This window comes from Nicotiana sylvestris, chromosome 12, assembly GCF_000393655.2.
Source record: "Nicotiana sylvestris chromosome 12, ASM39365v2, whole genome shotgun sequence".
In the NCBI taxonomy this organism is placed as follows: Eukaryota; Viridiplantae; Streptophyta; class Magnoliopsida; order Solanales; family Solanaceae; genus Nicotiana; species Nicotiana sylvestris.
The window spans coordinates 79,376,091-79,404,043 of NC_091068.1; the positions used below are offsets into that span (position 1 = coordinate 79,376,091).

At 41.8% G+C, this 27,953-nt stretch overlaps 1 protein-coding gene across 1 annotated transcript; it reads right to left on the reverse strand.

Moving 5' to 3' along the window:
• Positions 1–19,440: 19,440 nt before the first annotated feature.
• LOC138883261 (uncharacterized) lies at positions 19,441–20,688 on the reverse strand. Its single transcript, XM_070163941.1, has 2 exons — positions 20,599–20,688; positions 19,441–19,875 (listed from the first exon to the last, which is right to left on the reverse strand). The coding sequence occupies exons 1-2, from the start codon at positions 20,686–20,688 to the stop codon at positions 19,441–19,443; spliced, it is 525 nt and encodes a 174-aa protein (XP_070020042.1).
• Positions 20,689–27,953: the final 7,265 nt, after the last annotated feature.

Genomic DNA, 27,953 nt, shown 5'->3' on the forward strand with positions numbered 1-27,953 from the left:
ATAAAATATGGCTCAACTTAGCGGAAGTTAAGAATAAAATTAGAGTTTCGTGCTGATAACGTGTTATAAAATAAAAGCAATGCAGTAAAATGTAAACAAGAAGAGATAGAGAGAATGGAGAAGTGTTTTCTTCTTTCACTTTGGTGTAATTTTTCATTGCAATTACATGGCCTTTTATAGGCATAAAAAGTAAAGATGATGGACATAAAATATGAAATTTAATTTTTAAGTTATTCACAATATGGACATCCAATGTAGCATCCAATGTAGTATCCAATGTAGTATCCAAAGTAGTATCCAATGTACAAACTATTCATAACAATTACTTAATTATAATCTTATATACATATTATTTTTTATACAAACTAATGTATTGGACTTCAATCTTTCCATTTTCTCTTACTCTTCTTCCTCCCCCATTCCACCCAACTCAATAAACAGTATACTCCAAAATTGATGATCTCTGTTAATTAATCTTAGGTTTGCTATTTCTTCTCAAAGTTTCATTGCTTCGTCACTTTACTCTACCGCTCCAAGTTGATATTTAATTATAAAATATATTGACGCACTAATTTTGCGAAATCAATATAGAATTAACGGTGTTAGTTATTCAAACAATTCAACGCGCACCTTCAATTTTCAGTTTTCCATAAGAAATATGAAAAAAAAAATATAACTTCAAAACCTTCTCTAATTTTTGCCACTCAATTCCTAATCCTGGAATATTAATTAATGTACAAGTTATTGTTCTCTCAAATTAATTTGCTAACATTTTTCTCGATCACAGTAAAGATTGACCATGGACTTGTTAGAGTGTTATAATGGGTGATAGTGCAATTACGGAAAAGACTATTAGATAAAACAATCATACTCTTGTTTAAGACCTTAAACTCCATTAACAACCATTAAAAATTTTTGAAGCTTGAATTCAAAAATTGGGTTTTGTTAATTTATCTTTTGTTTGGATTGGAAGTTGAAAATGATTGGTAATATCATTTGGAGTTTATATCTCAATTTTGAGAGAATTTGCTGAAGATTCGAGTTGGTTTTGGTTAAAATTTCATATTGAAACTTGTAAAATAAAACATTTAAAAAAAATTATATTTTGTATGTCAGGTGTACAAACAACATATAAAATATGTACAACTAACATAATTATATATAAGTTGCATTTAAATTGTAGATTTTTAATCGAATTCTATGTAACAAAAAATTATATACTATTTGTATGTAAATTGTAGCTTTTGTCCTAATTTTGTACAATAAAAAATTATATACAAGCTGTATATAAATTGTAGCTTTTAATCGGATCTAATATATTTTATTAAAAATATCAGTTAATTTTTACGAATAAAAGAACCTAGCTAAATCGGGTAAATATTATTCTAGTTTTTCTTTGTGTGTGTATATATATATATATATATATATATATATATATATATATATAATGTATGTATGTATGATACACCATTATGTCCAAGTGAACAAATGTCTGTAGCTAGTGTAATTAATGGGTCCATTTTGGTGATGATGGACTCATAAAATCCAACTCTTGGATCTTTTTACCCCGAAGGCCCAGTTTTCTCTCTTTCTCTCTCTTCCTCTCTCTAAAAAAAATTTTCTCCCTTCGTTTTAATTTATGTGAACCTATTTTTTTTTCAGTTCGTGAAAAAGAATGACTCTTTTCTATATTTGGAGACAATTTAACTTTATGCAATGATTTATAGCCACACAAAATATATGTGCCTCATTTTACACTAGAAGTTCAAAAGTATTCTCTCTTCTTTAAACTACATGCTCAATCAAATGAGTTCATGTAAATTGAAACGAAAGGAGTATAAAAAATAAATTCATACAAAAGAAGAGAAAGAAAAAGAAGAAAAGAGACAACAGTGGAAGTAGCCTATTGGAAGCCCATTGGGTTGAAGTTGACCCAATTGCTCCAAGTTATTAGCCCATTAGAATTTGTACGTTGATATATACCAAGTGATAAAGTTTAGAAGCTTATTTACGCAACCAAGTAGAAATAGCACGTAGAAATATACATTATTTTCACAACTAGGAACCGAAGTCTCTCTTCACTTCAATTAATTCCTTAGCAGGTAGTTCATTAATAGTGAAAAATCGTCGAAGAGACCAAAAAAAAAAAGAGAGACTGTTATCCGTTTATTTATCAATTTTTGTTGTTTCTTATTTCAAAATTGTCAAGGAATAGATGATCTATCACAACAAAAATTAAACGAGTTAAGCCTAGTATACCAAATTCAACCATTCATTTTTGGACGGATGTAGTAGTTTATAATATTGAATAGATGCTCTATCACAACGGGTTTCCTATTCTTGTTGTTATTGTTGTTGTTGTTGTTGATGTAATAGTAGTATATAATAATTTTAACCAAATAATTGTTTATTAGTAAAGTTTTTCTTGCAAGATTGTGAAGGCAATGACATAGGTATGACAATTTTATTTTTGTTTTAAAAATGATACATAAAACTCATGTTTATTTCACATTTCTATATACTCATGCTGACATACTAAGTTTCCGTTATTTGATAAACTGATTTCTAACCATTTCAACTTTCATTTGCCAATTAAACTACAATATTGTGTGCATTTGTATAATAAGGCTCATCTAATCATCTTACTAGCAAAAAATTTCATTTTTTCCTCCCCTATCTTTTCAGTGTTTGGTTAATGTTATGGAATCATTTAGGTGCATAAGATGCTTCCTTTCACCAAGCAAAAGGTGTACTTTTAGCAATAATGGGATATAAAAAATCATTTGTAGTAAGGTAATTAATAAGTGAAGAACAAAGGTGGATTTTTGAGGTTCTGACACAACGAATCTCCAATCCACAAAATAGTCCAATTGTGGAAATAATGATCAGATAACCATTCTTCTACATTGTCTATGTTATATTCCCCAATTTCAAGAATTAAAAAATCCCCTGAAATATGATAATTGTTTTCTTCAGTTAGAAATTGCCTCAGCTAGAATTGATTGCATTGAACTTAAAACATTTAAAATTATTCAGCAAAATATCACTCCGTAATTTTTTATTTTATTTTCAATTTTTTTTAAAAATTATTAAAATTAAAATAGAATGAACTCAAACAAGCATAACCTGTTATTCCCATTGGGTGGCATGCGGGCCCAAAGAGATAATTTCAGTTTTCAATTATGAAAGCCACAAAATGGGTGGTCCCTACACACTTCTCTGGTCAAAGTTTTTTTTTTTTTCGTTTTTGTTTTTTGGGTTTTAAGAGCATCAACATAGTGAAAACTGAAAACTGACCATAGTGGGTCACCTAACAATATCACCATAATCAGTACAAGAAAGAGGAGGCAAAATTAGCAAAGTAATGATTATGGTGTAGTTTGGTCGATTGTTTAATAATAATGTCACGATCCAAACCCATTGATGATACCTAACATGACGGACTAATTAAACCAACATCACATAATAATCAAGAATAATAAATTTTAATAGCATAGTTTGACAATAACAAAAGATAAATACTCCCTTCGGTCCATAATAAATGATTAATTTATTTTGGGCACATCCATTAAGAAAATATTAAAACGAAAATAGTTAGTGTGACTAAATTATCCTTAATTAAATGTTGCAGCATAGTTAATGTGAGGAGTAAAAAACTTTTTAGGGATACATACATAAGGGTAATTTTGGAAAAACAAATTGAATTTTTTCTTGATTATATTAATTGACACTTATTTGGACCAAAATACAAAAATAAATTGGCCACTTATTGTGGATCGAAGGGAGTAGTAAAGTATCTAAAGTAACAAGCATAAGCGCAGAATAAAGTATGAAAACAATATCAAAGTACAAAAATACTATGTCAACTGGTTGTACAAGTCATGAGCCACTAAACGAAGAACAACATAGTTTCAAGGTAAAAAAAAAACCCCTCTAGAATAAGAAATAGTTATATGATATAGAAGAATACTCCATTAGCTGTGAATCCAAGCATAGCAGCTCACCATGAAGTCTCCAAATCACGCTCCTAAGCTTCATCCTACATCGCTAGGACCAATGTCATGATTTGCACAAAAATATGCAGAACTATTATATCAATACAAAAGATAATGTGTATTCAGTAAGTATCAAGTCTTAACCCCAGCAAGGCAGTGACGAGATTTGACAAAATGATATCACTTTCATTACTAAACAATTCATAAGCTTGCACAATAATAAAGAAATATCCAAGACTACAACAACAATAATGTATACGGTGAAATATGCATACATAGTATAGCGACACGTGGAGCTGAAGGCAAAAGGTAACCAGGTCCGAAGGCGATAATCTCGTTTATTCCCAAATGGAATGATGTTCGTAAAGGCGAGGTAAATGTGTGCCACCCGGTGACATTTAATGAAGAATATTCTATAACATTAAGTACGTAGTCTGTTACAGAGAATATGATATTTACTGCCTACTGTTACACATTCTTCAATGCTCCCATAATTGTAATTTAATAGGGGCTTGATCCTAGGACTTTGTTCCCTAAGTACCATTTTAAATATAGAACTCAACAACCATTGTAAGGGACACGAATTTCTGACAAGCTGATACTATACTTTGCTCAAAGCTCAATAATATTTTATCTTCTTGCTTAATAATATTGTTACTATTGCCTCCGGAAGTTCTGCTCCCTTAATCGAGATTTCTGCTGTCTTATCTCGATTTTAACGCTAAGTCTTATATTCTTGTTTAATTTATTTATCTTTTTGGGATCAAATCAATCCACTTGTCTATAAATCAAGTACAAATTTAACTGTACTATTTTACGGGTAACCAGCTTGGCGCCCACCATGGGCTTAGAAAGTTGTGTAATTGAGTTAATCTTTGCATCTATTACTAACCCGTTTGATTCTTTGTTCTTAGCAAAAATCATAAAAAAATGGCAGATAACGATGTCAACATCGCACACAACGTTGAGGCCCAAGGAGATCAGTCTCAGCATGAAGATTCGATCAGTGATACCCACAAAGAAAGGGATGAGGCCACGATGGTTCATCGCGGGCAATATCCACGATATGTTCGAGAGGCAACTCCTGATGATGCTGAAGACGAGCACATCGTTGAAACAGTAAGGATCTTGAGGGAGCAACAAAAGGCCATTATGGGTCATTTCTTACGACATGATCAGGTCACGACGGAATTAAGACAGGCATTGTCGAATGCTTCCAACAACGCGAATTGACGAGGTCCCACTCCTCCCGATGCTCCCCGCAAATCAAACAACGTAGAGGGTCGACAACAACACCCCGAGAGGCGAAGCCGATTTTGACAGGGCCGGGAGGAACGATAGCGAATCCGGTAACAGTAATGAGAATGATCTCTTTAAAACCGAACTCATGTTTATAAGGGAAATAAGCGCCCGAATGGATCAAATTCCGGGCGCACCTCCAGTATTGAAAGGACCAGACTCAAAAAAGTACACCCAATTGCCGTTCAAACCAAGCGCGACACCATAGTTGATCTCGAAGCGGTTCAAAATGCTAGATATGCCATGGGACTTTGGATCATCAGGAGTACATCATCATCTATATAATAACGGTGAAGGGAAACAATTTAGCTCCGTTCGAAATTGAATCGGTCTTACTGAAAAAATTCGGGAAGACCCTCACGAAGGTGGCCCTGACATGGTATTTGCTCTTGCCCGAGCATTCAATAGATTCCTTCGAGATGCTCGCGAATTCTTTCATCAAGGGCCATGCCGAGGACAAAAAGTTTCAGGCCCAAAAGGCCAACATATTTAGGATTGCACAATGATGCTGATCCTGTCCATACCAGATGAGTGGGCAGCAGAAGCATTTACTAAAGGGTTGAATCCGAGAAGTTTCGATGCATCCCGAAAATTAAACAAGAGTCTACTCGAGTTCCAGGCAACAACATGGGAGGATGTTCATAATCGGTACGAGTCAAAGATAAGAATTAAGGATGATCGACTCGGTTTCCCAGCATCAACAATGGTCGAGACCGGGAAAAGAATAAGAATAAATCAAAGGATGATTTCAACACAGATTGTCGGTCTTCAAGAGGTCGATTTTTGACTTATGAAAGGGCTAAAGTACGTGGTAGAGATTTTCGGTCGGTGGATAGATTCGCTACCTATTGGAGAGATAATAACGGCCGGAATAATAGGTCATTGCAGGACAAGGAGTTATCAGGTTCCCGAGATTCCTCCTACCCCAGGCTTTCTGAATACAACTTGAACGTCAGCATAGTGGAGCTGGTGTCGGCTATGAGGAACATTAAGGAAGTGCGGTTCCCGAAACTGATGATATCTGATACTAGTAAGAGATATCCTAATTTGTGTTGCGAATACCATAGGACCAATGGTCACCAGACTGGGGACTACCGGCATTTGCACAAGGAGGTGGCGACATTGTTGAAAAATGGCCACCTCAAAGAATTATTAAGTGATCGGGCTAAAAATAATTACGGCCGCTATTGTGATAACGTGGAACCTTCAAAAACAGGAGAAAATCCTCCCTGTTTGACGGCAAAAAAGATGAAGGTGTCAGTAACCCACAGTAAGAGACTCCGGGAAGTCACTGAAGACGACATTACTTTCATGGAGGAAGACACAGATGGACTACTGTTGGTGCAATGATGCTTTGTGTCACGCCCCGAGCCTGGGGGCGAGACCGGCACCTAGTGCCTCATCTATCCTTGCGTACCACTTGCGACTAAGAGACTTTGAACATGTAATGTCATACTTTGGCTATGAGCCACATTACAAGATAATGTGTGATACAAAATATAAAACTAAATGGAGACTAACACTGACTAATGTCAACATAAAGCTGGGCCGACAAGGCCGTCATAATTACTACAACTGACAAGCCAACAAAATATATGTATAGGGCCTACAAGCCCAACATACTGCACTAACTGACAGGATATGTCTACAAGCCTCTACTGATAGATGTACTGTGATCGAAAACGGGCCCCGACCTACCTATTGTGACGACCCAAAGGGTCATCACCGTAATTCTTCCTTGTTCCGTGCTTCCGAGGCCTTGAAAACCTCGCTTTTAGTTGCCTCGATATTGCGTGCACAGTCCGGGCGCGAAACCGGAAAGCTTTTATGTTGAAATATGCGAATTTTGCGAGAAATTTGATGAATTTTGATATTTAATACGCATAATATTGACTTCGGTCAACATTTTGGGTAAACGAACCCGGACCTGTGATTCGACGGTCCCGGAATGTCCGTAGAAAAATATGGGACTTGGGCGTGTGCCCGGAATTAAATTCCGAGGTCCCAAGCCCGAGAAATGAATTTTTGTGTGGAATTGTTTTCTAAAATTAATTAAGGAAAATGAAGAAGAAAATTGATCAGAAAACTGTGGTATCGGGCTCGTATTTTGGTTCCGACGCCCGGTACGAGCCTTAAATATGTTTTAAGCACTATATGTAAAGTTTGGCTAAAAACGGACGTCATATGACATGTTTCGGACTTAAAATGGGGAATTTGAGTTTTTATGAAAGTTGAAAGAAAATCATGTGTGTGAGGCTTGATCCTATGTATATGATGTTATTTTGGCGAATTGATCGCACGAGTAAGTTCGTAAGATGTTTTTAAGGTTGTGTGCATGTTTGGTTTGGAGCCCCGAGGGCTCAGGAGAGTTTTGAATGGGGCACGGGAGGTCTTGGACTTAAGAAAATGCAGGTTCAAGTGTTGCAGACACCAGCGCGACCGCGGTCATTTTCGCGCGGTCCGTGCTGGAGCTGCGCGGCCGCGATGCCTTTCTGTGCGGTCCGCATGGCTGGGTCTGAGGGATAGGGTTTCAGGTTAACCAGCGCGGCCGCGCACCAAAACAGTGCGGTCCGTGATGGAAGGGTTCAGAGAAGCCCCAATTTTTCTCCCACTCGGCGCGGCCGCGACACATTTTTGTGCGGTCCGCGCCAAGTCCTCAAAAAGGTATACAAGTTCGGAAAATCTCAGTCATTTTTTCACTTTTCAAAAACCCAAAACCTAAGAGGCGATTTTCAAAACAAATTTTCTTCTCCAAAACGATTGGTAAGTGATTTCTAACTTAATTTCTTTATTCTATAACATCTTTTAACATAATTTCAACGTCAAATCAAAGATTTTCCGGGGTGAAATTGGGTGTTTTGGGTAGAACCTAGGTTTTCTACAAATTGAGGGGTTGGACCTCAATTTGAGGTCCGATTTCAAAACAAATCATATATTTGGACTCGTGGGAGAATGGGTAACCGGGTTTTGGTCCGAACCTCGAGTTTCGACCATGTGGGTCCGGGGGTGTTTTTGACCATTTTGGGAAAAACCTTGTTAAATTTATTTTCATGCATGGGAAGTGATTCATTTAGTAATTATTAATGTGATTAAGTAACTTATGACTAGATTTGAGCGGATTGGTGGTGGAATCAAGAGGTAAAGCTATACTAGAAGAGTGAGTTGAGTTTGGAGCATTCGAGGTAGGTGTTTGTTCTAACTTTGGCTTGAGGGATTAGGATTTGGATGTTATTTTCTACGTGTTAACTGTGGAGTACGGTGTATAGGCATGGTGACGGTTATCTATGCACCGAAGTCTAGCATGACCGTGCGTCGTAGTTGATTTTAAATTCGAAAGATGTGAAATAGTTGAGCTAATTACTTGCTAATATAATTATGAAGTGATAGTTGAGAAGCAGATGAGTTAAAGAAGGAAGTGTGGTATTTTTCACTTGCCGGGACTTATTGTTGATTTGTTCTCCCTTACCGGGATGTTTAATATTGTTGTATATTCCCTTCCCCGATTGGTTGTGACCGATGATTGGGTGAGGAAGAGCGATTATGCACGAAGGGTCTTTCCGTGCCATGTTTTGATAATGATGCACGAAGGGTCTTTCCGTGCCATGTCTCTAATTATTTGAGCACGAAGGGTCATTCCGTGCCTTGATGTGAGAGTTATGTGAGGAAAAGCACGAAGGGTGATGCCGTGCACTATATTTGACAGTTTTGGTGAGAATTGAGAGTAAAAGCACGAAGGTTGGTGCCGTGCAGTTGTTGATTCACTTGCTCTCTTTCATAGATGTTAATTATTCAGTTTCCATCTCTCTGTTCGTTGGTCTTATATCTAAATTGTTACACCCCACAACATATCCCCTCCCTATTATCTTTTTAAATTCTATATATCTTTCCGTTGTTGCACATATATCTATACAGGTTAATTGAGGTAGGTCCGGTCTAGCCTCGTCACTACCTCGCCGGGGTTAGGCCAGGCACTTACCAGCACATGGGGTCGGTTGTGCTGATGCTACACTTCTGTGCCCTTTTTGTGCACAGATTCGGGAGTAGCTTACGGACCGCAGTAGCAGTAGATTGGGAGCGTGCCTTCAGTCCAGAGACTCCTAGGTAGTTCGCTGGCGTGCGTGGGCCCTGAGTCTCATCTATTTCATTTCTGTTTGTTTTCATTGTATCGAAGCAGACTCCTTATGTATTTTCTTTCAAACTCTTATCTGTAGTATCTTATAGTAGTCCGTGAGTATTGTGACACTAAATCTTGGGTAGATGATGATGTTAATTTTTCCGCATTTTCGTTCATTTAATATTAAATTAAGGCTTCCGCTTGAATTGATTATTATTATTTTTATCTTGTTGAAAATTAGTTGAAAAGGTATGTTAAGGTTGGCTTGCCTAGCTCCGACAGTAGGCGCCATCACGACTCCCGATGGTGGGGAATTCGGGTTGTGACAAGTTGGTATCAGAGCACTAGGTTACTTAGGTCTCACAACTCACGGACAAGCTCAGTAGAGTCTGAGGGATCGGTACGGAGACGTCTGTATTTATCCCGCAGAGGCTACCGAGTTAGGGAAACTTCACCTTGTTCATTCTTGTCGTGCGATTCTGTTTCTCAAGTACTAATTGTTTTTCTACTCTGTTCTCTTGCAGATGGCGAGAACACGTGCTTCCTTTTCTACCGCGCAGCAGCCCGAGCCCCCAGCAGCAGTTCCTATTAGGGGTAGAGGGTGAGGCCGTGCCAGAGGCAGAGGCCGGGGCAGAGCTCAGCCCCGAGCGGCAGTCCCAGAGGTGGAGCCTCATATTGACTACGACGAAGGGGTTCCAGCTCCAGCAGCTCCGGTGGGACCAGCTCAGGTCCCAGAGGGTTTCATAGCCACTCCAGTGCTTCAGGATGCTTTGGTCCGACTGGTAGGCTTTATGGAGGGCATTTCTAGGGCGGGTTTTCTTCCCATAGCTCCAGCCACATCTTAGGCTGTGGGAGGGGTTCAGACTCCCGATACTTGTACTCCAAAGCCGGTAGCTCCTCAGGCTCAGGTTCCAGCAGTTCAGCCAGCTGTGGCAGCCCAGCCAGTATTGCGGCTCAGTCCAGTGATGGTGCGTCTATGTCCGTGGATGCTTTGTGGAGGCTTGATCGTTTCACCAAGCTTTTCAGTACTACATATAGTGGCACTCCCTCAGAGGATGCTCAGGATTTCATATTCAGCTGTCATGAGGTTCTACGGACTATGGGCATTGTAGAGACCAATGGGGTCGATTTCGCCACTTTTCGCCTGGCAGGATCTGCCAAGACTTGGTGGAGGGATTTCTGTTTAGCCAGGCCAGCAGGGTCGCCATCATTGACCTGGGATCAGTTTTCAGAGTTATTTCTAGGGAAGTTCCTTCCAGTTACTCAGCGAGATGCTCTTCGCAGGCAGTTTGAGCGTCTCCAGTAGGGTCCTATGATGGTTACCCAGTATGAGACCCGATTCATTGATCTCGCTCGTCATGCCATTGTGATACTCCCCACCGAGAGAGAGAGAGGGTACGGAGGTTTGTTGATGGTTTGGCCCAGCCGATCCGTGTTCAGATGGCCATGAGTGCCGGTGGTGAGATTTCATTTCAGGAGGCGGCAGATGGTGCCCGCTGGATAGAGATGGCACTTGCTCAAGGAAGTGGTCATGGGTATGATAAGAGGCCCCGTTATTCTGGTAGATTTAGTGGTACCTCGTCTGGATGTAGGGATTCATATAACAGAGGCCACTCTCAGAGGCCCTTCCAGTCGGCACTTCAGGTTTCTCATAGTACTCCAGGCGGTGGTGGTCCTCAGCAGTATTATTCGGGTCAGCAGACCTTCAGCGTACCACCAGCCCCCATCAGTGCACCGCCACTTCAGAGCTTCAGGGGAGGATATATAGGTCGACAGGGTCAGCAGTCCCAGCAGCCGAGGGCATGTTATGGTTGTGGTGACCCGAGTCACATTGTCAGGTTTTGCCCCGAGCCTCGAGTAGTTCTCAGCAGCAGGGTCCTCGCCCTACGATTCAGGTAGTAGGTGATCCACAGGCCGCCCAACCAGCTAGAGGCGGGGGTAGGGATCATAGGGGTAGAGGGAGAGACCGTAGAGGTGGAGCTCGGACCGCTAGAGGCAGGGGTCAGCCAGCAGCCGATCGCCCCAGAGACACAGTTCAGGGAGGTGGGGGTCAGCCCCGTTGTTATGCTTTGCTGGCCAGGCCAGAGGCCGAGTCATCAGATGTTGTGATTACAGGTACTATTCTGGTCTGTAGTAGGGGTGCTTCTGTGTTATTTGACCCGGGATCTACGTATTCTTATGTGTCGTCCTATTTTGCACCCTATTTGATCATGCCTAGTGAGGCGTTGGGTATTCATGTATATGTGTCCACACCGGTTGGTGAATCTATAGTGGTCGACCGAGTGCATCGTTCATGTGTGGTGGTATTTGATGGTCTTAAGACCCGTGTCAACTTATTGCTTTTAGATATGGTGGACTTTGACGCTATATTGGGGATGGACTGGTTGTCCCCGTATCATGCTATTCTGGATTGTCATGCCAAGACCGTGACCTTGGCCTTGCCAGATTTGCCCCAACTTGAGTGGAGAGGGACCCCAGGCCATGCCACCCGCAGTGTTATTTTGTATGTCAAGGCTCGACGTATGGTCGAGAAGGGGTGTCTAGCATATCTAGCGTATGTTCGTGACTCTAGCGCAGAGGTTCCATCAATTGACTCTGTTCCTATTGTTCGGGAGTTCCCCGAGGTTTTCCCTTCAGACCTGCCGGGTATGCCGCCCAACAGGGATATTGATTTCTGTATTGATCTGGCTTCGGGCACTCAGCCTATTTGCATTCCGCCATATCGCATGGCCCCGCCAGAGTTGAAAGAGTTGAAAGAGAAGCTTCAGGACTTGCTTGATAAGGGTTTCATTAGACCCAGTGTATCACCTTGGGGTGCACCAGTGTTGTTCGTGAAGAAAAAGGATGGGTCGATGAGGATGTGCATTGATTACCGACAGTTGAACAAGGTGACGATAAAGAACAAGTATCCACTTCCGCGGATTGATGATTTGTTCGACCAGCTTCAGGGTGCGAGGGTGTTTTCAAAGATAGATTTGAGATCTGGCTACCACCAGCTAAGGATTAGGGCGTCTGATGTCCCTAAGACAGCATTTCGCACTCCGTATGGGCACTATGAGTTTTTGGTCATGTCATTCGGATTGACTAATGCCCCAGCAACATTCATGGAGTTGATGAACCGAGTGTTTAGACCTTATTTGGACTTGTTCGTGATAGTCTTCATTGACGATATTCTTATATACTCCCGCAGTCAGGAGGAGCATGAGCAGCACCTCAGAGTGGTTCTTCAGACCCTGAAGGATAGTCAGTTGTATGCTAAGTTCTCAAAGTGCGAGTTCTGGTTGAGTTCGGTCACATTCCTGGGTCATGTCGTATCAGCAACAGGTATTCAGGTAGACCCGAAGAAGATAGAGGCAGTCAAGAACTGGCCTCGACCAGCTTCAGCTACGGAGATTCGGAGTTTCCTAGGGTTAGCAGGTTACTACCGTCTTCGTGGAGGGGTTTTCATCCATTGCAGCCCCTATGACCAGGTTGACCCAGAAGGGTGCCCATTTCAAGTGGTCAGATGAGTGTGAGGCGAGCTTTCAGAGGCTCAAGGCAGCTCTGACCACGGCACCAGTGTTGGTTTTGCCCATAGGTTCAGGGCCCTATACAATCTATTGTGATGCATCTCGCATTGGACTTGGTGCAGTGTTGATGCAGGGTGGCAAGGTCATTGCCTATGCTTCGAGGCAGTTGAAGGTTCATGAGAAGAACTATCCAGTGCATGACTTGAAGTTGGCAGCCATTGTTCATGCATTGAAGATTTGGAAGCACTATCTGTATGGTGTAGCGTGTGAGGTGTTCACGGATCATAAGAGTCTTCAGTATCTGTTCAAGCAGAAAGAGTTGAATTTGAGGCAGAGGAGGTGGTTAGAGTTGCTAAAAGATTATGACATCACTATCTTATATCACCCGGGAAAGGCCAACGTGGTGGCCGATGCCTTGAGTAGGAAGTCAGCCAGTATGGGCAGTCTTGCTTATATTCCGGTCGGTGAGAGACCGCTTGCTTTGGACGTTCAGGCTTTGGCCAATCAGTTTGTGAGGTTGGACATTTCTGAGCCTAGTCGAGTATTAGCTTGCACGGTCGCTCGTTCTTCATTATTGGAGCGTATCCGTGATCGGCAATTCGATGATCCCCATTTGTGTGTCTTGAGAGACACGGTGCAGCGTGGAGGTACCAAGAAAGTAACCTTAGATGATGATGGCGTATTGAGATTGCAGGGGCGAGTTTGTGTGCCCAATATTGATGGGATTTGAGAGTTGATCTTAGCGGAGGCCCACAGTTCTCGGTATTCCATTCACCCGGGCACCGCGAAGATGTATCAGGATCTGAGGCAGCACTATTGGTGGCGTAAGATGAAGAAAGACATCGTTGTGCATGTGTCTCGGTGTTTGAATTGTCAGCAGGTTAAGTACGAGCATCAAAGGCCTGGTGGTCTATTTTAGAGGATTGCACTTCCCGAGTGGAAGTGGGAAAGGATTACGATGGATTTTGTTACTGGATTTCCAATGACTCGGAAAAAGTTTGATACAGTTTGGGTCATTGTTGATAGGCTGACCAAGTCAGCGCATTTTGTTCCTGTTGCAGCCACCTATTCGTCCGAAAGGTTAGCCGAGATTTATATCAGGGAGATTGTTCGCCTTCATGGGGTGCCGCTATCTATCATTTCAGATCGGGGTACGCAGTTTACCTCGCATTTTTGGAGAGCGGTTCAGTGAGAGTTGGGCACCCAGGTTGAGTTGAGTACAACATTTCATCCCCAGACAGACGGTCAGTCCGAGAGAACTATTCAGATTCTTGAGGACATGCTCCGAGCCTGTGTCTTTGATTTTGGAGGCTCGTGGGACCAGTTTTTGCTTTTAGCAGAGTTCGCCTACAAAAACAGCTATCAATCCAGCATTCAGATGGCTCCGTATGAGGCGTTGTATAGTAGGCGATGTCGGTCTCCAGTTGGATGGTTTGAGCCGGGAGAGGCTCGATTATTGGGTACGGATCTGGTTTAGGAGGCCTTGGACAAGGTCAGGATTATTCAGGATAGACTTCGTACAGCCCAGTCCAGACAGAAGAGTTATGCAGACCGCAAGGTCAAAGATGTTGCTTTCATGGTTGGTGAGCGGGTATTGCTCCGTGTATCGCCTATGAAGGGCGTGATGAGGTTTGGGAAGAAGGGCAAGCTCAGCCCTAGGTTCATCGGCCCATTTGAGATTCTTGATCGTGTGGGAGAGGTGGCTTATAGACTTGCCTTGCCACCTAGCTTGTCAGCTGTGCATCCCGTGTTTCATGTATCTATGCTCCGGAAGTATCGCGAAGATCCATCGCACGTGATAGATTTCAGCACTGTCCAGTTGGACAAAGATCTATCATACGAAGAGGAGCCAGTGGCTATTCTAGACCGGCAGGTTCGATAGTTGAGGTCGAAGAGTTTTCCTTCGGTGCGTGTTCAGTGGAGAGGTCAGCCTCCTAAGGCATCGACCTGGGAGTCCGAGTCCGATATGCAGAGTCGTTATCCTCATTTATTTCCCGACTCAGGTATTTCTTTCTTTTGTCCGTTCGAGGACGAACGGTTGTTTTAGAGGTGGAGAATGTGACGACCCAAAGGGTCATCACCGTAATTCTTCCTTGTTCCGTGCTTCCGAGGCCTTGAAAACCTCGCTTTTAGTTGCCTCGATATTGCGTGAGCAGTCCGGGCACGAAGCCGGAAAGCTTTTATGTTGAAATATGTGAATTTTGCGAGAAATTTGATGAATTTTGATATTTAATACGCATAATATTGACTTCGGTTAACATTTTGGGTAAACGGACCCGGACCTGTGATTCGACGATCCTGGAGGGTCCGTAGAAAAATATTGGACTTGGGCGTGTGCCCGGAATTAAATTCCGAGGTCCCAAGCCCGAGAAATGAATTTTTGTGTGGAATTGTTTTCTGAAATTAATTAAGGAAAATGAAGATGAAAATTGATCAGAAAACTGTGGTATCGGGCTCGTATTTTGGTTCCGACACCCGGTACGAGTCTTAAATATGTTTTAGGCACTATCTGTAAAGTTTGGCTAAAAACGGACGTCATATGACGTGTTTCGGACTTAAAATGGGGAATTTGAGTTTTTATGAAAGTTGAAAGAAAATCATGTGTGTGAGGCTTGATCCTATGTATATGAGGTTATTTTGGCGAATTGATCGCACGAGTAAGTCCGTAAGATGTTTTTAAGGTTGTGTGCATGTTTGGTTTGGAGCCCCGAGGGCTCGGGTGAGTTTTGAATGGGGCACGGGAGGTCTTGGACTTAAGAAAATGCAGGTTCAGGTGTTGCAGACACCAGCGTAGCTGCGGTCATTTCCGCGCGGTCCGCGATTGAGCCGCGCGGCCGCGATGCCTTTCTGTGCGGTCCGCGTGGATGGGTCTGAGGGATAGGGTTTCAGGTTAACCAGCGCGGCCGCGCACCAAAACAGTGCGGTCCGCGATGGAAGGGTTCAGAGAAGCCCCAATTTTTCTCCCACTCGGCGCGGCCGCGACACATTTTTGTGCGGTCCGCGCCAAGTCCTCAGAAAGGTATACAAGTTCGGAAAATCTCAGTCATTTTTCACTTTTCAAAAACCCAAAACCTAAGAGGCGATTTTCCAAACAACTTTTCTTCTCCAAAACGATTGGTAAGTAATTTCTAACTTAATTTCCTTATTCCATAACATCTTTTAGCATAATTTCAACTTCAAGTCAAAGATTTTCCGGTGTGAAATTGGGTGTTTTGGGTAGAACCTAGGTTTTCTACAAATTGAGGAGTTGGACCTCAATTTGAGGTCCGATTTCAAAACAAATTATATATTTGGACTCGTGGGAGAATGGGTAACCGGGTTTTGGTCCGAACCTCGAGTTTCGACCACGTGGGTCTGGGGTATTTTTGACCATTTTGGGAAAAACCTTGTAAAATTTATTTTCATGCATGGGGAGTGATTCATTTAGTAATTATTAATGTGATTAAGTAACTTATGACTAGATTTGAGCGGATTGGTGGTGGAATCAAGAGGTAAAGCTATACTAGAAGCGTGAGTTGAGTTTGGAGCATTCGAGGTAAGTGTTTGTTCTAACTTTGGCTTGAGGGATTAGGATTTGGATGTTATTTTCTACGTGTTAACTGTGGAGTACGGTGTATAGGCATGGTGACGGTTATCTATGCACCGGAGTCTAGCATGACCGTGAGTCGTAGTTGCTTTTAAATTCGAAAGATGTGAAACAGTTGAGATAATTACTTGCTAATATAATTATGAAGTGATAGTTGAGAAGCAGATGAGTTAAAGAAGGAAGTGTGGTATTTTTCCCTTGCCGGAACTTATTGTTGATTTGTTCTCCCTTACCGGTATATTTAATCTTGTTATATATTCCCTTCCCCGATTGGTTGTGACCGATGATTGGGTAAGGAAGAGCGATTATGCACGAAGGGTCTTTCCGTGCCATGTTTTGATAATGATGCATGAAGGGTCTTTCTGTGCCATGTCTCTAATTATTTGAGCACGAAGGGTCATTCCGTGCCTTGATGTGAGAGTTATATGAGGAAAAGCACGAAGGGTGATGCCGTGCATTATATTTGACAGTTTTGGTGAGAATTGAGAGTAAAAGCACGAAGGTTGGTGCCGTGCAGCTGTTGATTCACTTGCTCTCTTTCAGAGATGTTAATTATTCAGTTTTCCATCTCTCTGTTCGTTGGTCTTATATCTAAATTGTTACACCCCACAACATGTGCCCTCCCTATTATCTGTTTAAATTCTCTATATCTTTCTGTTGTTGCACATATATCTGTACAAATTAATTGAGGTAGGTCCGGTCTAGCCTTGTCACTACCTCGCCGGGGTTAGGCCAGACACTTACCAACACATGGGATCGGTTGTGCTGATGCTACACTTCTGTGCCCTTTTTGTGCACAGATTCAGGAGTAGCTTACGGACCGCAGTAGCAGTAGATTGGGAGCGTGCCTTCAGTTCAGAGACTCCTAGGTAGTTCGCTGGCGTGTGTCGGCCCTGAGTCTCATCTATTTCATTTCTGTTTGTTTCCATTGTATCGAAGCAGACTCCTTATGTATTTTCTTTCAAACTCTTATTTGTAGTATCTTATAGTAGTCCGTGAGTATTGTGACACTAAATCTTGGGTAGAGGATGATGTTAATTTTTCCGCATTTTCGTTCATTTAATATTAAATTAAGGCTTCCGCTTGAATTGATTGTTATTATTTTTATCTTGTTGAAAATTAGTTGAAAAGGTATGTTAAGGTTGGCTTGCCTAGCTCCGACAGTAGGCTCCATCACGACTCCCGATGGTGGGGAATTCGGGTCGTGACACCTATAACCTATCTGCATATATACACACGATATATACCACACTGCTAGACTCGGCAACTCTAAAAGAAGGGGAGCTTACCGATAAAGCTGAACTCGGGCAACACCTACTGAGGAGGTCTACCCGTCTGTCTGTTTGAACCTGCATGCATGAAATGCAGCGCCCCCAAAAAGGGACACCAGTACGAAATAATGTACCGAGTATGTAAGGCAATATACTGAAACTGAAATTGAACTGATAATATAATAACTGAAAACAACTAGGAGTTAAAGAAAATATGAAGATATGCTCATCTGCTGATACTGACTCAACTATCTCAATATAGTGAGTAAAATAGTTGTCCGGCCCTATAAGGCTCGGTATATATATATATATAAAACTTCTCTGCCGCAGTAGGCTCGCTCATAGGCACTCAGCCATAGTAGGCTCGGTATATATCTTACCATCTGATCAGAGGTTGCCCAATAGGGGCCTGCCCATTGATTATAGCTCGACGGAATATGAAAATACTTTAATATTGTATATATAAATTCTATGTTCTCTTGACTAGAATAAGGAAATGCTCAATTGAATATAAAGTCATGATAAGGAGAATATCGTAACTTACAAAACTAGGAAAATATATGTAACTTGCGAGACTAGCAAAATAAATGTAAATTCAGGGATATGAATTTTTTTGTGACTCGTTATCAAACTTTTTGTAATTACAAGATCATGCAAAATTAAGGAAGAGCTTAGCCTTAACATACCTAGAGTAGGGAAAAATCCGTATAATATTCTTGAAACAGGTTGCACCATACTCCGCTAGAATCGCAAAACGTAATTATGTTGCTAAGACCTTAATAATTCTTGTTGGTTTTTTTTGTAGGAATGGATTGAAAGGAAAATGCCTAACATCCAGCAAGTAATGTGAGGTCTTACGTCTCTATTCTTGGTTTTGGAACATTTTAAATGAAATTAGTATAGTTTGTTTAGTCTTTATACGAAAGACTTTGATTAGTCAAAGTCTTGAAAATAAAATACATGGTATCTTCATGACACCTAGCAAGGAATGACTTAGTCATTCCTTATAGCATGGCAAGCTACCACGCGGGGTTGGGGGTGGGATAATTAATCTTTATCCACTTATTAGTTAACTGGGTAATGTTCTGTTATACGGTAATTAATCAATTACCCGCATAATTTAAAAATTACCCCAAATTATTTAAAATTCTATTTATTTTTAATATACTTTATACATTATACTACCATGGTCATATGGTACCTTGCATGGTACTAGTTTATAATTATCGGGTATTATCACTTGATCCGTATTTTATCCCAAATTGGCCATTTTCAACGAAACTCGTTTTCTCTAATTCGTGCATCCTTTATCCTTCATGACACTTAACCGCTTATTATAAATAGAATAAACATGCTAACCTCCAAATAATATCATCCCCGAGTTTACGTCAATTTATTGAAGATGAAACTTTAACGTACGAAAAACGTGAGATGTAACATCCTTCCCTCTTTAGAAACATTCGTCCTCGAATGTCTATTCTTAGATACTTTGGGAATATTTTTGTCGGAGTCTCTTCCGTACATATGATTGAAACCAACCTGTACGTAGCCAGAAAACTTACTATATATGCCACACATGGCCACTATCTATAAATTGCAACACATGGCTCCACACAACTGTCCATTATAAATTCTGAGAGTTAAAAATGAGAGTTTACCTAATGACCTACTGGCCTGAGAGTTTATACCCTCGAGTCATATCTTCAGTTTGAAATAGGTGGGGGTATTTAGACTTTATTTCTTCCTCTGCTTCCCACGTCATCTCTTCCACCTTCTTACTTCTCCATAAAACCTTCACGGATGTTATCTCTTTATTTCGTAGCTTGCGGATTTGTCGGTCTAGGATGGCAACTGGAATTTCCTCATATGACAAGTCCTCTATAATCTGTACATCATCTGTGGGCACCACTTGGGTAGGATCACCAATGCACTTTTGTAACATAGATACATCAAAAACCGGATGAACAAACTCCAATTCTGAGGGCAATTCTAACTCATAAGCTACTTGGCCCACACTCCGAATGATCCTATAAGTCCCAATATACTGTGGGCTAAGCTTGTCTTTCTTTCCAAACCTCATCACACCTTTCATATGTGACACCTTTAAGAATACCCAATCATTAACCCCCGAACTCTAAATCTTGTCGCCGCACATCAGAATATGACTTCTGACGACTCTGAGCTATCAATAGTCGCTCCCGGATAAGCTTTACATTTTCTATGGCCTGCCGAGCCAGGTCTGGCCCATGTAACCCAGATTCTCCAACATCAAACCACCCTATAGGAGATCTGCACCTGCGCCTATACAAAGCCTCGTACAGAGCCATCTGGATACTGGAGTGGTAACTGTTATTATATGCAAACTCGATAAGAGGTAGATGTTCATCCCAACTTCGTTTAAAATCTAGCACACATGCTCGCAACATATCTCGAGCGTCTGAATCGTGCGCTAGGCTTGCCCATCCGTTTGTGGATGAAAAGCTGTGCTGAGATTCACCTAAGTTCCTAGACCTTTCTGAAATAACCTCCAAAAATGTGCTGTAAACTGGGCCCCACAGTCAGATATAATAGATATTGGCACTCCGTGTAGTTGCACTATTTCTTTAATATATAACTTTGCATAATCTTCTACTGTATATGTAGATTTGACCGGTAGGAAATGAGCTGATTTTGTGAGCCTATCGACTATCACCCATATGGAATCGAAATTACATTGAGAACGAGGTAAACCCGTGATAAAGTCCACATTTATCGCCTCCTATTTCCATGTCGGGATCTCTATAGTCTGCATTAGCCCTCCGGGCTTCTGGTGCTCTATCTTCACCTGCTGGAAACTAGGGCATTGAGCAACATACTCAGCAATGTTCTTCTTCATATCGTTCCACCAATACACCTCCTTAATGTCATGATACATCTTCGTCGACCCAGGGTAAATGGAGTACTATGAATAATGTGCCTCTAACATAATCCTGTCTCGTAGCCCTGCTACATCTGGAACATACAAACAACCCATGTATTTGAGAACCCCATATCCTTTGAGTTCTAACAACGGCTTCTTCTGTTGGGGAACCCGCTCTCTTAATTCAACTAACTTTGGGTCCTTGTACTACCTCTCCTTTACTTCAGCTATGAGAGATAATTTTGTAGTATTTTGGAGCATAACTCCTCCATTACCAAAGTCAACTAACCGAACCCCCAAACAAGCCAATTGATGAATCTCTCTAGTTAATTGTCTTTTTTCGGCCTCTACATGTGCTAAGCTACCCATAGATCAGTGACTTAAGGTATCTGCTACAACATTAGCTTTCCCTGGATGGTAGAGAATGTTAACATCGTAGTCTTTTAATAACTCAAGCCATCGCCTATGTCGCAAATTCAACTCTTTTTGCTCTAAGATATATTGCAAGCTTTTATGATTTGTGAACACATTAACATGAATACCATATAAATAATGCCACCATATCTTAAGTTCATGGACAACCGCAGCTAATTCGAGGTCGTGGGTCGGATAATTCCACTCATGCTTCTTTAACTGCCGTGAAACATACACAATTACTTTCCCATGTTGCATCAGGACATATCCTAACCCGACACCTAAGGCATCACAATACATGGCATAATTATATGGACCTTCTGGAAGTGCTAGAAGTGGCGCTGAGGTCAACCTGTTCTTAAGCTCTTGGAAACTATGCTCACAGACCTCTGTCCATTGAAACTTAGTCACTTTCTGCGTCAGCTTTATTAATGGTGCTGAAAGAGAAGAAAAACCCTCTACGAACCTCCGGTAATATCATGCTAAGCCTAGAAATCTACGAATCTCTATCAGAGTGGTAGGCCTAGGCCAGGATTTCACAGCCTCAATCTTCTGAGTGTCTACCTTTACACCTCCATCGGATACAATATGCCCCAAGAATGCTATGGATTTCAACCAGAACTCACACTTAGAAAACTTAGCATATAATTTATTATCACGGAAGGTTTGGAGTACCACTCGCAGGTGATCCACATGCTCATCCTCTGAACGTGAATAAACCAGAATATCATCAATAAAGACTATCATGAATAGATCCAAATATGGCCAGAATAGGTTATTCATTAAGTCCATAAATATGGCAGGTGCATTCGTCAACTCGAAGGACATAACAAGGAACTCAAAGTGTCCATATCGGGTCCTAAAGGTTGTCTTGGGAATATCTTTCTCCCGAACTCTGACCTGGTGGTACCCCGACCTCAAATATATCTTTGAAAAACATCTAGCTCCCTGCAACTAATCAAACAAGTCGTCTATCATTGGAAGGGGATACTTATTCTTAATAGTTACCTTGTTCAGTTGCCTATAATCGATACACATCCTTAGCAGGCCGTCTTTCTTCCGCACAAACAGTACCGGTGCACCCTAAGGTGAAGTACTGGGCCTGATGAAACCATTCTCCAACAAATCTTTTAACTACTCCTTCAACTTCTTCAATTCGACAGGTGCCATTCTATACAGAGGTATGGATATTGGTTGCGTTCCTGGAAGCAAATTCTATGCTAAAATCAATCTCTCGCTCTAGAAGAATACCTGGAATTTCATCTGGAAATACATCCGCGTACTCTTTGACTACTGGAATAGACTGAAGTGTAGGTCTCTCAACATTCACATCTTTAACTCGCACAATATGATAAATGCACCCTTTTGCAATCATTTTCCTCGCATTCAGATATGAAATAAACCTACCTCTGGGTGTCGCTGTATTACCTACCTATTCAAGGACTGGCTCACTCGGAAAATGAAATCTAGATGTCTTTGCTCGAAAATTAACTATGACATAACAAGCTACCAACCAGTCCATGCCCATGATAGCATCAAAATCCAATATCTCTAGCTCAACTAGGTCGGTTGAGGTCCGACAACTATAAATTGATATCGTACAGCCTCGGTAAATGCATCTAGCGATAATCTATTCTCCAACCGATGTAGATACCGCAAAAGGATCACCTAGTATTTCAGGAACTATACCAAATTTCTTTGCGACAAATGAGGTAATACATGATAAAGTAGATCCCGGGTCTATCAAGGCTTAAACCTTATGAGAACAAATGGTCAACATACCTGTCACAATGTCTGGTGAGGACTCTTGGTCTTGTCGATCTGCTAGCGCATAGACACAATTCTGGATACTACATGAACTGGACCCTCTACCTCTGCCTCGACCTCTACTAGCCAAAGATTGAGACTCACGCCCTGAAGGATGCACAGACATAGCTGATCTTGTTGCTGAATTTGCTAGTTGCGCCATTCCCCCAAAATCTCTATTTGGGCAATCTCACATCATATGCCCCAGACGTCCACATGTATAGAAAGCATCGGAACCGGCTCGGCATTGGCCCAAATGTCCTCTACCGCATATGGCACACCATGACAGAACTGGCCATATCTGCTCTAAACCTCGTTGTCATTGCAAACTTGATGCCTGGGAGCTCTTAACTGGTCCTGACTGAGTATAACGGTCATACTTGTAACCCTGTAGATGAGGTGGCGGAGGTCTAGGTGGTCGTTCGAAGTATTGGGGCCTATAACTACCCTGAGACTGCTCATGAGACCTGGCAAATCTTATCCTCTTACGCTGCCCTAACTCAGTCCTCTCCGCACCCTGTTGCTGATGCCTGCCCCTTTCTATATTCTGGGCAAATGCCTGAATCCGAGAGATATCCATACTATCCTATAATGCAGCGGTGGCACACGCCTTAGTCAACTCTAGGGCCAACCCTACTATAAACCTGTGGATTCTATCCCGCATAGTAGCAACTATGGATGGTGCATATCTGGCCAATGAGTCAAAACAAAGACTATATTCTCGAACACTCATATTTCCCTCCTTGAGGGCTAGAAACTGATTGAGTCGGGCCTGTCGGATCTCTCATGGTAAGTACTGGTCGAGGAAGGCATCTAAAAAATTCTCTTAAATAGCAGAAGGTGCATCACGTCCCCTGGAACTTTCCCATCCATCATACCAGAGGATGGCTATATCTCGGAGTCAAAAAGCTGCTAACTCAACCGCCTCTTTCTTTGTGGCATGCATAACCCGAAAGATCCTATGAAGCTGATTTATGAAATCCTGCAGGTCCTCCCTCTGATCTATCACCATGAACTCTGGGGGATTCAAAGCAATAAACTCTCAGACCCTTGAACTCCTAGATCCCTTATAAGGTCCTGCACTTGCGGATGCCCTAGCCTGTTGCTGGGTAGCTACCAACTGTGCCAACAAATGCACTGCACTCCTCAAGTTTTGATTTGATAGAAGCAGAGGGGGAACTGGATGTGCGATCTCCCTAGGAATCTCCTTAGGTGGTGGAGAAGCCGGTAATCGCTGGGTAGGGGTCTCTCCCTGTGACTACGATTGGGCCCCATTTGTTGGGGGTACCCTGCTAGTCCCCTCACCTACTGTTGTTTCTCTCCTCAGTCTAGTCGTAGTCTTCCTAGTTACCGTCATCTGTGCATGCAAACGTCAACACATAAGTTTAACTCAAATTTCCTATAACTCAGTGCTACAATGCGATTCAGATTCAAAGAAGGGTAACGAACTCCTAAATGCCCTGTAGTCCCCTACTTATATAATGTGGTGCACCACACATCTATAAACAAGACCCTACTAGACACGGCTTGTAAACTCCCTAGGACATAACTGCTCTAATACCACTTTTGTCACACCTGCGCCTGGGGGCGAGACTGGCACCTAGTGCCTCATCTATCCTTGCATACCACTTGCGACTAAGAGACTCTGAACATGTAATGTCATACTTTGGCTATGAGCCACATTACAAGATAATGTGCGATACAAAATATAAAACTAAATGGATACTAATGCTGACTGATGTCAACATAAAGCTGCGCTGGCAAGGCCGTCATAATTACTACAACTGACAAGCCAACAAAATATACGTACAGGGCCTACAAGCCCAACATACTACACTAATCGACAGGATATGTGACAACCCGGACGGTCGTCTTAAGAATTTATGCCCCGATCCCCTATTAACTGCTTTCTCCTAGTTTATTTCTGCTATTTTGATTTGCCGGGATGTTCCGTTTTGAGTTTCGGAGAGTTTTGGGACACTTAGTCCCTAAATAAGAGCTTAAGTGTTGGAAAGTTGGACATAGTCGGAACAGTATGAAGACGGACTAGGAATGGAAATCTGATGGTTCCTTTAGCTCAGTTGGTTTATTTTCGGGGTTAGGAGCGTGTTCGGATTGTTTTTCGGAGGTCCGTAGCTAATTTAGGCTTAAAATGCCGAAAGTTGAATTTTTGAAGTTTCCGGTCCGATAGTGAGATTTTGATCCGAGGATCAGAATGGAATTTCAAAAGTTGGAGTAGCTCCGTAGTGTTGAATTTGACGTGCGTGCAAAATTTCAGGTCATTCGGACGAGGTTTGATAGACTCTTTGATCAAAAGCGTATTTTGAGAATTTTGGAGTTCTTAGGCTTGAATTCATGGTTAATTCGAGGTTTTGATATTCTTTCAGGTATTTCAAGGATTGGAACAAGTTTGAATGAGGTTATAGGGTATATTGGTATGTTTGGTTCAGGTCCCGGAGGCCTCGGGTGAGCTTCGGGTGGTCAATCGGACCATTTCATGAAGTTTGGAGTTGCAGAATTGCAGGTTCAGCTGTTGCAGATATTTACTCTTTAGTCAGTGGAAGATGGTGAAATTTTAGCCTTCGCGTTTGCGAGGAAGGTTCCGCGTTCGCGAAGGGCTGGAGGTTCGTGCATCGAGTTTGCGAGAAGGGCAGCGCGTTCGCGAGAGAGGGAGTGCATTCGCGAAGGGTAAGTCTGAGGAATCATCACGTTCGCGAGTGTCTTTGTCATGTTCGCGTAAGAGGATTTTGGTCAAAATCATTTTTGTGCTTTGCGAACGCGAGGCGTTGACCGCGTTCGCGAAGAAGAGAATCCCTCGGCAGATTTTTTAAAACCCAAAATCGAGGTTTTGAGCCGTAATTCATATTTTGGGCTTGGGAGCTCGGGAGATTGCGATATTTGGAGAGATTTTTACCTGGGCGATTTGGGTAAGTGATTCCTACTCGGTTTAGACTAATTTCCATGAATCTACACTTAAATCCATCTTTTAATTTCGAAATTTTGGTGGAAATTGGGGGAAATATTCTTAGACCAAGAAATTGAGTTTAGATTGGGAATTTGACATCAGATTGGGATAATTTTGATATGGTTAGACTCATGAGAGTGTGAGGATTTTGAAATTATAAATTTTACCCGATTCTGAGACGTCGCCCGAGGGGCGTTTTGGTTATTTTACCAAATTTCTTGTATTAGCTTAGAATTTAATTGTAGAATCAGTTACTTGAAGTGTTATTTACATTATGAAATTGAATTGAATAATTTGGGCAATTTGGAGTCGAGTACTCGTGGCAAGAGCGTGGTTTCAGATTGATTTTGAGTCGGTTCGAGGTAAGTGGCTTGTCTATCCTTGTGTGGGGGACCTTCCCCTTAGGATATGATATATTTGATAATTGAAATGCCTTGTACGCTAGGTGACTAGTGCGTACTTGAGCTAATTGTTGAAAATCCGATTTTTCCTTAAGTATTTCAATTGAGTTCTTTTTTTTCTTGTTTGATTCTACTTGCAGATTTAGCCTGTTGCTAGTTTAGAAAAGCATGTTTAGCTGACTTAATTGCCTATTTGCTTAAACTGTCCTAATTGCATTATATGAAGCATGTTAGGATAGAATTAACTGTTTACTTGGTACAAAATTTAGCTTAATTGGGTATTCTTGTGTTGCTGCTGTGTGTTTTTACTTTGGGGCTACGGGACGCCATCCCGGGAGATACCCTGTATGTATTTATGATCTGAACCAAGGTGCGGGATACCAAGAGATCCCCGGCACGTATATTGAGGATACCAAGAGATCCTCGGGATACCGAGATATCCCTAGAATATATTGAGGATACCAAGAGATCCTTAGCATATATTGAGGATACTAAGAGATCCTCGGGATACCAAGAGATCCCTAACATATATTAAGGATACCAAGAGATCCTGGGGATACCAAGAGATCCCCAATTATCATCCTTGTTATGAGTGGTACTTCCTTGTGGTTTGCCTTTGTTTCTGTTTCCTTATTGTACTCTTATTATCCTGTTTAGATTCTTACTATAGATTCTCAATTGTACTCGTTATTTTATCTTATCATCTTTATATTTATTTAATCTCAGTAGGGCACTCACCTTCCTCGTCACTACCCAACCGAGGTTAGGCTTGACACTTACTGAGTACCGCTGTGATGTACTCATGCCCTTTCTGCGCATGTTTTTCATGTGCAGATCCAAGTACCGCTACTCAGGCCTACCATCCTTGAGGGAGGCGACTGCTCTAGAGACTTTGAGGTACATCTGCCGCGTCCGCAGACCAAGGAGTCCCTTTCTATTCCTGCTTTTTAGTACTTAGCCCTTCTGTATTTTCTGTTCTTATTAGACATTCCGGAGTTAGAGCTATGTAGTACTTCTTAGCTTGTGATTCGTGGGTTTTCGGGTCTTGGATTTATGTATTAGTATTGAGAGTTAAACATGGTGTATGTCAAGCGGCACATTTACACACTGTTATTACTTTATTTCTGTTTTAAATTATTTTTACTTTCGCAAATCTTGGTTTTTCTTTCGCAATTTAGGCTTACCTAGTCGTAGAGACTAGGTGCCGTCACGATGGTTCACGGAGGGTGATCCGGGGTCGTGACAAGTTGGTATCAGAGCTCTAGGTTCATAGGAGTCATGGATCACAAGCCGGTTTATTAGAGTCTCGTTGATCGGTACGGAGATGTCTGTACTTATCTATGAGAGGCTATGTAATTGTCAGGAAAATTTCCACTTCATTTGATTTCCTTGTCATGCGATATTTTGACATCACAATTCTAAACTTCTATCTTCTATTCTCTCACAGATGGTGAGGACACGCGCTACCCGAGATGATTAGGCACCCGCGCTCCCTACTGGAGTCGTCAAAGGCTAGGGCTGGGGTAGAGGCCGAGGACGTGCACGTGGTGTAGCCAGAGCACCTGCACGAGCTGCCACCGAGGTACCACCAGCAGTTCCAGCTGGAGTCCAGGCGCCTGACACGCCTACTGCTACCACTACTCTAGCCCTTCATGAGACTTTGGCACAGTTTATGAGCATGTACACTACTCTGG

Coding starts and splice junctions, on each gene's coding strand:
- LOC138883261 (XM_070163941.1), bottom strand. CDS start 20,688: ATGTATCATGACATTAAGGAGGTGTATTGGTGGAACGATATGAAGAAG. Junction 19,876..20,598: donor AATGCCCTAGTTTCCAGCAG/GTGAAGATAGAG, acceptor GTATTCTTAAAG/GTGTCACATATGAAAGGTGT.